The 15,054-nt window shown below is 48.6% G+C and overlaps 1 protein-coding gene across 1 annotated transcript; it reads left to right on the top strand.

The window, feature by feature from the left end:
• The first annotated feature begins 848 nt into the window (after positions 1-848).
• Arf1 (ADP-ribosylation factor 1) lies at positions 849-10,559 on the top strand. The gene is made up of 5 exons (XM_037219323.1): positions 849-937; positions 6,209-6,381; positions 7,104-7,213; positions 7,705-7,830; positions 10,019-10,559. Exons 2-5 carry the CDS (start codon positions 6,234-6,236, stop codon positions 10,181-10,183), a joined length of 549 nt encoding a protein of 182 aa, XP_037075218.1. The 5' UTR covers positions 849-937; positions 6,209-6,233; the 3' UTR covers positions 10,184-10,559.
• Positions 10,560-15,054: the final 4,495 nt, after the last annotated feature.

Genomic DNA, 15,054 nt, shown 5'->3' with positions numbered 1-15,054 from the left:
CAGGAAGCTTTATGGGTCTACGTCCCTACCACGCTTCTTGGTTTCAGCGCCTTACGGTGATGCAGCGCAGAGCACATACAGAGTTTGCAGAGCCATGATTTGTTATGAGAGAGCTAGTAGTTAAATGCTTGCTTTTTCATCCAATTTTTTGTATCGATCGTCGTGATGGTTTTGCGACTTCGTCCCCAACCTTGTCAAAAATTGGTGGCGCTGCCCTCACTCTGGTGGCCGCTAGGTCCTTAGAAGGTAGCTTAGTAGGTAGGTAGGTAGACAGGTAGGCAGGCTCTAGGTAGCATGTCCAGGTCAGCCGCCCCACCGGGTTTAATGTGGCTTTATGTGGATCCAGGTAGAACTATGACACATGAGCGTAGTTTCGCAAAACGGGTTTGAGGGGGTTTGCTGAACAGTGAAAAATGTCCCGACCTGCGCTCAAAAGGTCGTCACCAAAAAGGCTGCCCAAAGGAAGTTCAGGGGCTTGTTTACTTTTGAGAAGCGCGCTCGGGCCAGTCGCGTCCCGCGCGCCAAGCACTGCACTCTGTCTGACATCTATCGGCAGAATTTTTACTAAAACTTTTACATTCAGGCGAGTACAAACCGGTTTACGCTAGTCGTGTAGCAACTGGTCGGGAGATTACTGTGAAGTAGCGTCACCTATAAAATTCGATCAACAATGCGAAACATGTCAGCGTTATGCTAGCTTTCAGCGTAATGTGAACACACTTGAAGTACTAATTTTAAGAAAAACATCGATTCAGCTGTATTATAATCGCTGAAATATTTTAATTGATCGTGTTCTCCAAATAACGTGTCTTCCTTCACGTGGCAAACCAAAGTCCCTGTTACTCATCAGCTGGCGGTCGTCCTCTTCCGCCATTTTGGTCTAAAACAGTCGGCCGTGGGAAGGCGCGGTGTGGTGCGTGGCCGGATCTGCCTTGAAGTACGTGGTATTTTTCAGTTCAGTTGACTTCTTACCGTATATTGGCACTTGTTCAGTCGCCGGCGTCGTTTGTTCTTGGGTAGGAGATCTAAGCACTGTGTTTTAGGCGTTGTGCTTATCGTGGCGCGGGCCCCGGTTTAACATGAGTCATCGCCATTGGCGAAATTGGTTATGTCTGCCACAGTTTTGTATGTTTGCAGCGCTCTCGAACCTGTCATTGGCTATTCATTTCAATAATTATTGCTTCATTTTGTTGGACATGATTTGTTTGTAAGTTGCGGGAGAAACTCACTAATTGAGGTGTATCATTGACATGGTGAGAGCTGTGATTGGCAAAGGATTGTCAATTAGCAACGGTCAATGTTGACCTGATAGAAAGCTAGGTACTGGCTCACTTTCTGGACCATCTTACAGGATTAAACCACCTAAATGAGCATCAATGAAGCAGACAGCAAATGTAAATTGTTATGAGACCATAACTTCAGCTATCAAAATGTGATACTGGCAATACCAACAATTTGCTTTTGCACCAATGGTGTGATACTGATGCTTTAATATCATCAATTTCTTTTGCCACTCAAAAGGCTTATTTGAGTGCTGATAAATGATGAGGCATTATAGTGGCTCATGAGGTTGGGTCTATATGGCCAGTCTGTGAATGGCCTGGTCTGGGTTGTGTGCACACAGGGATCATGTTCAGTGTGCATGTGTCATCTAGGTCTCTGGTGCAGTAGATGCATATTTTTCAGCTGGATGTAAGATAGGTGGAATGGGAATCAGACAAAGCAATTCCTCTGACCCCTCTTGTGAATGCTGAGTGCCATTCTGGCTGCTGGAAACCTAGTGGAGAATTGCAGGTCCTGACACCTTTTTAAGCAGTACATGTTTGGTTGGTTTTGTTACATGGGAACCAATTGCCTCTTAGTTATATGTTTCTTACTGCAGCAGTATCTTGAATTTGGCTTTAGCTCCAAGTGAGCGAGGACAGTAGTTTAGTCACAGCTTGCAATGAGAACAATATGCCCCTAATTGATTTGCACTGTGGTCACAACTGCCACTATGGGACCATGCTTTATGAGTTTCTGGCATAACATGGTCTCAGTGATGTCAGTAAGTCAGGCCCATGTCAGTTGAAAAACAGCACCCTGTAATTCTAAAAGTTTTTGCTTTGCTAAAAAGTTGTATTCCACCATTTCCTTACATATTACTTTCAACATGTATTGCAGGTTTTGCAGACTACAGAGCAACCAGAATCTAATGGTTATAGTATTGCACATCTCTTGCATAATTCCCCAAACCACATCTTGGCAATGTTGTGATAGAAATGCTATGGAGACCACCGCACTACCAGTAAGAACAGCTGGTACATGATAAGTGCAACTACCTACACACTAAGGTAATATTATGACACTTAAAGGACATAAGTAGGCCACATGAGCCCACCTAGGTTTCTACTGACCAAGATGTATTTAATCAGGGATGAGAAGCGTGAGCTATTCAGTTAGAGGTGCTCTGACCTCCCCCCAAACTTTGAGAAAAAGGTGATAAGTTCCAGCAAAAAAATGCTTGAGGTTTGGTTTAAAAATTCCTTCTGATGAGCCACCATCTCTGAAGTTATTTACAAGACTAAAGTCCTGTCTGTGACCTGAGAATTAAGCTGCAGTGCTATCAAAGGTTTATGTAGCAGCAGTGGGAAGTATTTCCTCGTTATTAAGCAGGCCTGTCCTGCGCAGTTCACAGCTGCTACATCTGGTTGCCAATGATGAATCTAATAGCAAGACCCTCCTCAGTGCATGATGCTGAGCTAGATTTATCTATGGTCTCTATGGTTATCTATGTTATCTCCACCCACCCTGCTGTCACAAGTCTTAGTGCAAATGATTAACACAACACTCAGTTTTTCTGTAGTTCAGGGGCACTATTATTTTAAACCCATGGAGACCACACAGAGAAGCAGTCAAAGAAGCAACAAGAAGCTTTACCTGTTGTATTGCTTTCCTATGTTTTTTTCAATATGGGTGTTGTCACACTGTTCTTTTGGTGGTTGTAAATGGTGGTCACTACCATTTCATGTTTCTTTCAAAGAGATTGCTTTGAATTCTTTCCATCATATATTTTTGCCGAAATGAAGCATTGTGGGCCAAAAAACATAAATTAACTCATATTGTTTATACCCTATTCCAGTGACATCATTTGCTGGTGTCAAAAAATGAAACAACTTAAAAAAGACAAGTGTTATTTTTATTCCAACCCATAAAAACCTAGCGAGCGCACTGGATGCTTACCTGAAGTTTGGTGCATTGAACCTCACACTTGTGTGCATGAAATGGGGCCAGACAAATTACACTGAGGTTTCAAATTGTTTCTATGTGAATAATACTTTGGAATATGTTCTTTCCAGAAATCACCTTTGCAACATCATATTCCCTGAACATTGATTCTATGCATTTAAATTAGTTGAGACTGTGCACTAAACCCTTAACCCCCGGATTTGTGGTGTACATGTGCTGGAACATTTGTCATGATGCCACTGCTTTTTGGAACATGTTCAGCATAGCATATATTTTGTGCAGTCTGGTCTGAAAGGCAATGCTCCACATTTGTATGGGGCTTTGAACTGAAATAGCTTTCTTTCACACAGTGCATTTCATGGCCCTGCCTTTTTTTAGGACTGGCCCCTTTTAGTTTCTGAGCTATATGTCAACGAAGATGGGCAGACTTTTTCATGGAGGCCATTTTAAGGTCTCCCGGGCATCCATGTTGCCCTAATAGAGTCATTTAAATTAAAATCAAACCAAATCCTGCCATTCTGTTGGCCATTCAGCAATCAAGGCTGACAAAAATATACTTGTCAAGGCTTTTACATCTGGTGTTTGTGAGCACAATTCCAGATATAATGGCTGTTAATTGGCTTTCATTTTTGTGCAAGATGTGATTACTTGATCAAGCAATGACATATTGAGCTCATTTATCAGGTAGAGAAGTTGGGTTTTCTGAACAGTCTTCATCATCAAAGTATACCAGTGGTCATATGTTAAGTTATTTCATCATATCAGTTTCTTGTCTCATTATTATCAAATCTGGGACATTCCCCTAAGTCTTAAATATATTAGATGTTCAGTCATTGCTGAATGACCATGACCATGAATATGTGGACAAGACATAAATTGTCATCATACTTGGTCAGGAGGTGACTGGTGTGGGATAGCACCTTACAAGCGCTGGTGGGGAATGTCATCATCATTCAGTCATGGTTCAATGTCTCAGAGAACAAAATGGTATTGCTGTGCATTGTAATTCTGTGTTGTATTTTGTCGTGAAAACTGGGTCTGCAGTGTGCATGTCTTTTCTGACATAAATCCTGGTTTTGTGGATCTGGCATTGCCTGGTAAATGATGACTTTTCCTAGCTGGCTGGGAGAAGAACCAGGAACATTTGCATGTGAATACACTCACTGTTATGTTAGGTGTGAAAAGACTTGAATTTGTAGGCAAATTCATTCCATTTCATGTGTGCAAAGTTATAAGGCCTGGTTCTTGCAGCTGGCCTAAATGCTTAATATCACTCCCACAAATTTAACTTAATGGGGTATGTCTACCCAAAAGCATTCAGAGACAAGCATCCATATACAATAGTACAAAGCATGACAGCTAGCTTGCACTGTGGGCACAAAGTGACCACTTCAGTTGACGTGCCCGAAAACACCAATGAAAAAAAGACAGCTGACTTGGAGAGGCTCTCCTGTGCAAGTAGTCAATCTCTGGAAGTGCATGCTGGTGTGTGGTGCCTAGACTTGTTTTTGCTGCAGCACTCTGTTTATTATTTAGCTGCATGCTTTCACTGACTGTGCCACAGCTTTTGTTTGTTTATGTGCACATTTCATCTCTGACTTTAACTCTCAATCAGCTATCATATTAAGACTGTTTCTTGTGGGAGCAACCTATTTTTAATCACAATCACCTTTTTGACAGATTTGTTAACATATGTTTCTTGATTTTACTCATTTTGGATGCACATTTGATTGCAGCCTATTTATTAATGATGTAATCTGTATGTGTATCATACACCATTTATTTTCAGCTCATAGAGATCAAGAATGACCTAACCTGTTTTGCTAGCCAACTGAAACTACAACAGGTGGTCCTGTGTTCCTCATGATTTAGTCTGTGTTTGAACCCAGGTTTTCCCATTTTTGTCTTCATATTGTTCCTAAAATCCCTGCCTGAAATCATTAGGATGCCCTTCCATTTAAACCTTTTGCTGCAACCTCACAAACTGGTGACCCAGATGTGATACTTTAAGCACTCCTCAAAGTGCAATGTTTATAGACAAAAATGAGGTCATAGTTTTGTTCCAGTTGTGCAGCATGTATTGCATGGACCATTATTAGGGTAGGATTTTAGGCCTAGTTAAGCATGGTGCTATAAGAATCTCATTTTTGACACTTCATTCAAATATACAGTCTGCACAATATTCATTTTCAATGTTTTATGGCAGGCCAGCAACTTACAAACAGTAAAATAGCTGTTTGGGGCACAGTGAGAACATAACACTGGGATAGTACATACAATTGATAGACATTATGGTAATATGACATATGTATGACACCAACCAGGGCTAGTTTAACATATAGATCAGTTACTTTTGTTGTAACTGTTGTATGGGGGTTGTGTATCATTATAACATAATTGATACAGAATAGTGCCTATAGAATGTGGGCATCATTAAAACAGAAAGCTATTACCATCCATGTAATAATGTCTTCCTGGATTAGCATCCAACATTGTGTAGCGAATCTCTGCTATGTAATATGCTGCAACTGTTTAAAACAGATTATTATGCCCTCTGATGCTATGGAGGTTCATTTGGAAACCCTGACTATAAGATGAATTAGAAAAGGGAAAACTTGGATTTGTATTAAACTCAACAAATATGTTGAGCTACTTGATCATCAAATAGTGATACTTATTTTACAAGCTACTCTGTAATTCATCTGTTGATATCATGTTTTCTAACTCATATCTTATGCCTCACTTTTTATGTTCATCATATTTTGATTTGTGAGTTATTGTGATACCATGCTGTGTAGTGACACCAACAGACATACTTTGATAGAGCTTTGCCACATATACTGCATGTTGTTGCCATTAACATATTGCTGAAATGGGCACCATATGATCCAGTCAGTTGGTTCCGTAAAGCCCAAATCATCATCATGTATGCATCAAGAACATGTAATTCTGTAACAAGTTTGTTGTTTCCTGTTTGCAGACCAGCCAAGGAGCAGACACCAATCATGGGGAACATGTTTGCCACCCTTTTTAAGGGGCTGTTCGGTAAAAAGGAGATGCGGATATTGATGGTTGGACTGGATGCTGCTGGTAAAACCACAATCCTGTACAAGCTTAAGCTAGGAGAAATCGTCACGACCATCCCCACAATAGGTGAGTAGCATGCTGCCAAACACATGCCATTCCCTAGGATAAAAGTTGGAAGATGGTCATCTGTGTTTTGACCCATTCAGTTGTGCAAAAGGCAGATGCCTGTGATGTGACAAGTGTGACTGGTGAATGGTGTCAGCCTACTCACTACTGCGAGGCTGTGTGCCTGTCAAGTGTGCATGTAGTGAAGATCTGCCACTATTTGAGGTCAAAGCCATTTTGGCAGAGAGTCACAATGTGTTGTCTTGGCATGACAGTAAGTTTTTAGACTGTGCATAGCTGAGGGTTTTTAGACATCGCCACTTGCGCACATGATAATTTAGTCTGTTGTGAAACAAGTGACAGAGGTACGGATTTTGCTATTCCGAAGGCTGCGTAGGGGAATTATTAAAAGGCTTAGAGTATCATCTATCATAGTATGACTTTATTTGTTTTAAGAAGGTATGCATGGTGAAATGTTAATGTCAGACCTGCCTTCCATGCCTTTGTTATGTTTATTGTAGAACAGCCCATGGTTACATAGGATCAAAGGCCGCAGACCTGACATATTAAGCATGCACGCATATTAACTGTACTCATGCAGCCTGCTATAATGAGGTCAGATCTGTGTGGCCTGTCGGCCAGCCCATTGCACGTCTGCACTTTGCCGGCGGACCAGTGTCGGTGACATGTGCACCACATTCGACTGTTATCGCCGTCTGACAGTCCTGGTGTGTCGCTGGCAGGCTTTAACGTTGAAACTGTGGAATACAAAAACATCAGCTTCACGGTGTGGGACGTCGGTGGTCAGGACAAGATCCGGCCGCTCTGGAGGCACTACTTCCAGAACACGCAGGTCGGTGGCCGAGGGCGAGGCCCCGGCGGCCGCCCCTCGAGCTGTGGCCTCGGCTGGCTTTCGGCGGCCGGTGCCGCTCTGCTGAGTCCGGAGTTACACAACGGAACACTGCCTGCACGTTTTGCAGTCTGAACACTGCCCCCCCCCCCCCCCCCCATAAAAGAGAAAATGAAGGGAAACGCCTTGGACATGACCGAAGTTTGTAAAACTTGTGCATGTTAGGACGTCGTTAGGAACTCGCGACCGATTTAGAGCTTTCTTTATTAAATCTGATGGTGTTTTAAAGCACTGCTCTTTGTCAGATCCCACACTTAATGTCATAACCAGTTTGTGAACCTTGGGGTGACTTTCCTGGCGCAGAAAGTAGCGATCCAACCATACAGTGTCATTTTCCAATGCAGTGCCGGCCTCCGCAGCCGGGCGCATGTTCCCCTCGGCCGGTGGTGTGTCGTCCGTGTCTGACCTGCGTGCCTCCGCCCTGCTCTCCGCAGGGCCTGATCTTCGTGGTGGACAGCAACGACCGCGAGCGGGTGGGTGAGGCGCGCGAGGAGCTGATGCGCATGCTGGCAGAGGACGAGCTGCGCGAGGCCGTCCTCCTCATCTTCGCCAACAAACAGGTGCGCGGAACCGCCAGACGGCGCAGGGGGACGCGGGCCGCCACCGAGGACTGACGGACGGGGCTCACACCGAGGACTGGCGAGCGGTGCTCACACCGAGGACTGACGGGCGGAGCTCACACCGAGGACTGACGGGCGGGGCTCACACCGAGGACTGACGGGCGGGGCTCATACCGAGGTCTGACGGGCGGGGCTCACACCGAGGACTGGCGGGCGAGGCTCACACCGAGGACTGACGGACGGCTCTCACAGGACTGGCGAGCGGGGCTCACACCGAGGACTGACGGGTGGGGCTCACACCGAGGACTGGCGGGCGAGGCTCACACCGAGGACTGACGGACGGCTCTCACAGGACTGGCGAGCGGGGCTCACACCGAGGACTGACGAGCTGGCTCTTATAGAGATCTGACGGGCGGGGTTCGTCGACGGTCTATTGACGCAGTGTGGCTTACCCGTTTGGGCGGTTATAGTCCTTTCTTCTGCTCAACAACAGGCGTTGCGAGGTAATTTCGGTGTATTAGGGGGAGGGGGTATCGATGTCTGTGATGCCCCCGGTTTCCATGGTGACCATGGTTGAAAACAAATGTCGCGTGATCGAAACCGCTAGTGCTAGCTGGGCGAGTCCAGTACCTGTCTAGTTCTAAACATGATGAGCCAAGGCAGCTGTGTCTCGGAGCAACTCCGTAATTGCAGCTCATGATTGGTGTAAAATAGATACACAGTCCCGACATCCCGCCAGCATTTACCCGCAATAATCCACGGGCCTTTGGCCGGATTGTGAGCCAGGTTTGGCGGGCTTTTGCAAGTAAACATGGTAGGAAGCAAAACAGGCGATTTTTGTAAATTTTGAATTTCGAGAGCGCCCCCAAAGCCAGCATACTACCAAACACAGAATAATTATGAAAAAGTACTATTTTCACTCCAGCAGCGAGAGCAGCATTGACAGAAAATCCATGGCTGACGTAACAGCAGTTGACCAGCTTGCATTGGTTCAACAGCTTTAAGCAACTATCCGTCTTAAAACAACTCAAGAATAACAGCTCATGTTTCCAAAACTTGGCTTCATTTCATTGAGAATGAGTCTGGTGAGCACCTAATATGATAAAAGCAGCTGCATAACACGCATAATGCGCTTGGCTGTTCTTGTGAGGGTGTTTTACACAAATTGTCTTGCTTATGTACAGACTGTACCACACAAGTAGTATCGATGATAAGTGAAAATGAACTGATCTGTTTTTCATCCCTTTCATCCCAATTCCACTGTCCTCACTTGTTGTTGGAAACTGGCATCACAGTGCGTACGATCTACTCTGACACAATATAAATTACATGGCCCAGGCACTTTGACCACAGCTTTCTAAGCAATGTCGCTGGTGTTAGCCAAATAATGATGTACATTAGATGACTGCCATGCCAATTTATGCATGCTTCATGCATGGGCTAAAACTAAAGAGAGATGACAAAAAGGTATTGCAATTGACTTAGTACATCTGGGTTAACGCCGGATAATCACAGTAGCACAGCGGGCTTTTGCGGCCTGAGCCCCCGGCTGGCCGAGGCGGTCAGGGCCGACAGCTGACTTTTGGAAAAGGTGCATCTCTAGTGCGTCTAGTGACTACCTCTCCGGGAGAAGCCCGTAAATTTTTTAACACGTTAGACTTTGATCAGGGGAGGGCAGTTGATCACACAGTCACCGCGGGGGTGGGGGGCAGTTGGTTAGTTTGCTTAGAAGCAAGGATCGCAGGTGTATTTTGAGTTACAATATCTTTTTGATCGTTGTTTGTTTGGGCGAGATCGGCGCTCTTTCATGCTCTTCAATTTTTAATAGTTTTTGTTTGTTTCTATGTCATTGCTGATCGACTTCAGCGGAAGGGCTGCTACTTTGAACTGGCTTTTGCTGAGTCATTGGGCGACTGGTGGGGTCACGTGACGATGGCTACCAGAAGCGTCAGGGGTGATTTAAACGCTGTTGACAGAAGAAAAACATCGTTTTTATTAAATTGACGGGTTGAGCTCGCTAGAAGCCGCGTAGTGCAAACATCTCGCTGCGCAGTGTTTTGGACTGAGTATGCTGCCCCGTGGTTCGCTGCTGCGGGGTTCCGGAGTACCTCTGGTGGCGTGAAGAACTGGCCGCCCGTGGCTGCGCGCTCTGTGACGGGCTCGCGCTAACCTCTCCCGCCTCGTGCAGGATCTGCCGAACGCCATGAACGCGGCCGAGATCACCGACAAGCTGGGCCTGCACTCACTACGGAACCGCAACTGGTACATCCAGGCGACGTGCGCCACATCCGGCGACGGCCTGTACGAGGGCCTCGACTGGCTCTCCAACCAGCTGAAGAGCGCCGCTCGCTAGTGGCCGCCGCCGCCGCCGGCGTCGACCGCCGCCGACTGACGCGAGAGATACGTGTGAGACATTCCGAGTGCGCGACCGGGCGGCGCCTGGCTGTGGCCGCCGGGCCGGCGCGAGCGACCGGCCCGGCGCAGCCGGCGCGGCCGCACCTGAGGCAGAGACAGTGGGGCCAGCGAGTCGGGCCCGCCCAGACACCGGCCCCGGCCGCGCGGAGCTCCCAGTGCCGTGCTCCTGGCCGTGTGAATCGTGTTACTTTGGCTTGCAATCGGGTGGGCTTTTATCAATATTTATGATCTTGAATTATCCGCTGTGTTCCGGTTTGGCATTCTGTATATGAAATTGTTTGATTAGAATGAATAAATATTCTCCACTATAATTACTCGGCTGGTGTTGTGTTAGGCGGCGAGAGGGGAAGTTCTCTCGGCTGGTATTGTGCTGGGCGGTGGGAGGGGAGATCACCTAAGCTGGTGCTATATTCGGCGGTGGGAAGGGGGGGGGAGGGAGGTCACCTCAGCTGGTGTGGGCGGTGGGAGGGAGGTCACCTAAACTGGTGTTGTGTTGAGCTGTGGGAGGGGAGGTCACCTGAACTGGTGTGTTAGGCGGTGTGTGGGGAGGTCACCTGAGCTGGTGTGTTTGGTCAACAGAGCTGGTGTTTAGTCATCAGAGCTGGCGTGTCCAGCGATGTGTGGGGAGGTCACCTGAGCTGGTGTGTTTGGTCATCAGAGCTGGTGTTGTGTTCGGCGGGGGGAGCGGAGATCACCTGAGCCGAGTGCGCTGCTCGCAGCTGCGCGCCGCTGTCAGCAGCTCGTCGCGGCTACGCTCGAGATCACCTGCGCACCTGTGTGACGCTGCGCCACAGCTGTCCGCGGTCTGACCGTGGCTGTGGGCGCCGCCGGCCGCGTCTGACGACATGACCGGGCGGGGCTGCTGCGGTCCGGCGGCGCATGACGGGCCGTGACGCGGCGGCGGAGGCGGCGGCGCTCTGGTGCGCGCGGGTCAACCTGGTTCACGGCGTGACAGTGGCGGCACGCGGGCCAGCCCCGGTCGCGACGCGGTGGCCAGCGGCGCCCCGGTGCGCGCGGGTCAACCTCGCTCGTGACACGGTGACCGGCGGCGCCCCGGTGCGCGTGGGTCAACCTGGCTCGTGACACGGCCGGCGGCGCCCTGGTGCGCGTGGGTCAACCTCGCTCGTGACACGGTGAGCGGCGGCGCCTCAGTGCGCACGGGTCAACCTGGCTCGTGACACTGGGGACCGGCGGCGCCCCGGTGCGCGCGGGTCAACCCCGGTCGTGCCCGTTCATCCACGGCGTGGCGCAGTCCCTCAACAGATGGCTGTTAGAGCTGGGATGAGAAGGTGGCGCCTCCTATTTGAGTCGCGGCGTCTGAACAGCCACTCAGGTACACAGGGAAACTAAGGCATTGGGCTTTTGCGTGACGGCCTCTGTCAGCGACAGTCTGCAGCCGGTCCGCTCCGGGCCCCGGTGGATTGGCCATGTTATGACACGAGTCGAGCTCGCCAACGTGTTGGTGACGTCATAAACGCCCAATCGGTACCTTTGTGATGGCGAGCTTCCCTGTGCTCCGACCAGTTTGCGAACAGACATTCCTGGGAGCCTGAAGTTTGGGCCCACCCATCGGTCCAGGAGCTACACCAGCGCCAGCCACTGTCAGCATGTGAGTTTACAAACAATGCGGGAACCTGTCCGCAGGCGCTTGGGGGTCCGGCTAGCCCACCTAGTAGTGCACCCTCCATTGTCAGCAAGCAGATGTAAACTCGCGCGACGCGCTCGAATGTTGCCATCAGCTATAAAGCGGCCTTCAGGCATTTTATTTACACGAGAGGTTGACAGGTGGGCACAATTTAAACACTGCGTGATAGGAAGCTTAAGCTGCGGTTCCTGGAGGCTCGTATTCGTACGTGTGGGGGATGTTGAAGCAGATACTGCAGGCCACGGTCCTCTGACTTCCGCCAGTCAAGGACGAGTGCAGTCGTGCTCTCGGGATAGATCTGGTAGCGGGGTCTTCTTAAGGGTAACCGAACGGCAGGTGTGCTTCGTGTGTTTATGGCTCCACGAGGCATCGAGTTTCAGCACACGGCTCAGATAAGAATTTAGAGCTACTGCCAATGATCGCTTAGCTCACCATAGGAGTATCTGGCCTGTTTTAGAATGAACGGAGCGACGCTTTTACCGCTTTAGTATTCATTAATTCGGTCTAAGCTCGACTTTGGGTGCATTATCCGTGGCTGTGCGCTCAGCTCGACTATGGATAGTTCATCCATGACAGCACGCTCAGCTATGTCACGAATAATTTATCCATTACCGCGCGTTCAGCTCGCGCAAACGTCAGTTGCACACCTTGCAATACACTGCGCTCCGCCTTGTCACTGGTTCTTTCAGGACATCTCCAGCCGTCAGCCTTCCGCTGGAGGCGAACGGGCCACTGCTGTCACTCAGGAGGCAGACGCTTGGGGTGCGTTATGTATGGAAGTTGGCACAGTCCATCAACCACCCGAAATGTAAGGCAACGTGTTCAAGCCGTACCGTGGCCTTATTTCAGAGCGAACGCCAACAGCCCCTTCTTTGTGCAGAGACGAAGCTTGTTCCCTGGAAGCGGTATCGGTAGGCGTAGGAGCTTCAGGATTTCGTCACCAGATGACTCCACCGTGAAGGCTACTTCGCCGCGAAGGATAAATTCCTATGCAATATCACATGCAAAGGATGTCATATATCATATATAAGATACACGTCGAGTGATATATATATATATATATATATATATATATATATATGTCAAAGGATATCATATATCCTTTTTATCATATAGAAAGGATATATTCCTATGCACTATAATAACGGGGCATAATCCCTTGTCACTTTGGGGCCAAAGCTTCAAAACCAACCAATTCATATTTAGGATAGCACGCCACTTCACAGATGGAGACGGGTGTCGGACCTGCATTTGTGTGTAGGCGCCGCGACTAGAACGTTTCATTGCCTGCGCACACCTGGGTGTATACAGGCGAGCTGGTAGCCATAATCAAGGCGCCCTCCTTCACTGAGGCTGGTTACGAGGCACATTCGATTTTGCCTGATTCGCTAAGCATCCTTTTAGCGCCCAAGAGCTTGCATTCATAATGTCCCCACATGTAATGCATTTTAATGCGCCATACCACCCTTGATGGCGCTGGGGAAAGTGGTATTGCTCCGCTACATCTCCAGCCACGCGGGTAGCATGGGCAGCGAGCTGCTGACGCGGCGGCGAGACGAGCAGCGAGCGCACCATGTAGACGATCTCGTCCTCTGTCGTCTAGAGACCGGGTGAACGTCTCTTCCTTGTTAAACTCCGGTCAGTTGTTTTCATTTCTTGAAAGACGTTCAGTGTCAGCTACTGGTTCGCCCTTTTAGTTAGACGTCGCATTTTTAACTCAAGTCATAGGCGCGAAGTGACCGCCGGCAGCGTGCGCTAGAACTCCGGGCACTCAATAATCGTCAACCCACACGAGCGCGTCACTTTTACAGCCTAGAGATGAAGTCATGAGATTTGGTTCAAACACATCCTGACCGAGCCCCATGCGCGGAATCGCAGCCCACGCACGTAGGATAAGATACGGCTGGGCTAATCGTAAGGCATATTATCATTATCACACCCGACCCGCAGCCAGCAGCTACTGCTGGGTGTGATCGTGACAGCCCGGGCAAAGTGCCAGGGCAGTGCTTTTATCATAGTCTGCCAGCCCGTTGTGAATGGCCGGCATTTGGCATCCAAACCGGTTAGTTCCAGCCCAAGTATGCGTCCCAGGGAGATGCAGCTTGTACTGCCTGGTCGTTCTATCTTCCATGCTGCAATTGACGAGTAGCCCGGGAGTCAGAGCGTCGAGGTGTACATCAGTCAAAACTCGTTGCGTGAAATGAATTAGGCTGTGGTTGCGCCAGTTGCAGTGCAGTGAACTACCTTAGCTTCTCACGCAGGTCCACTGGGTGGCCGTCGCGAACATGGCTCTTGCATCGCAAGAAAAAATTCTGAGCTCTGTCCAAATAATTTTTCGAATAGACCGAAACGCAATTTCGGAAATGCAACAGAGCTAAGGCGAGGTGATTGAGCTAGCAATGACAGCCTTTACAATCCTGGGACGCACATGCGACAGTCCTGCCAAAATGCCGTTATAACGTCTCAGCAGTGATATATATATATATATATATATATATATATATATATATATGCGCCACTGAACCGACCAGGTCAAAGGCGACATCCGCTTCCCCCCCCCCCCCCCCCCGTCTCGCATGGTTAGTTCTGACGTGGCAGCAGGCAAACTGACCGCAATGTTTTGAGGGCTACGCAGTTTCCCCAGCTCCTGACAGTGATCGGCTGCATTTTGTTTGCATTGACTTTTAGAGACCTTATGCGTACCATCTACACAGTGATTCGAGGGATGTTTCCATGCGGGAGATTTGGACCCGTAGTTCTTCTTTCCTAGCACTCACCAAACTTGGGTGTCTACGTCATGCTAAAAATATGCACCAGCTGCGAATTATGCTAGGTCATTGTAGAGTATTGCAAAGAGCAGTGATCCAAAAGCTAACCCCCCAAAGCCGCTCGCGTTGTTGGAAGCGGCAGCGAGGTCACCGTGGGTTTTCTCACATCGTAGAGAGGCACAATCTGAGTGTGCTCTGCAGACAGGCCGAAAACGAATACAATACAATACAACTGGGGGTCTCAGCACAATGCTTACGTCTCAGCCTCAACTTACGAATTAGTAAACTTTGTTCAACAACGGCAAATTCTTCACTAAGGTTAATCACGTACAGCAATTTCACCACCGCTACTTCCTTGGCGGCCAGGATCCGTTGGAGACGGAAACCGACGCGGTT

The sequence above is a fragment of the Pollicipes pollicipes genome, unplaced genomic scaffold, assembly GCF_011947565.3.
Source record: "Pollicipes pollicipes isolate AB1234 unplaced genomic scaffold, Ppol_2.1 Scaffold_4295;HRSCAF=5057_pilon_pilon_pilon, whole genome shotgun sequence".
Classification (NCBI taxonomy): Eukaryota; Metazoa; Arthropoda; class Thecostraca; order Pollicipedomorpha; family Pollicipedidae; genus Pollicipes; species Pollicipes pollicipes.
Note: the sequence above shows the minus strand (reverse complement) of the source record. Positions and strands in the feature narration are given on the sequence as shown.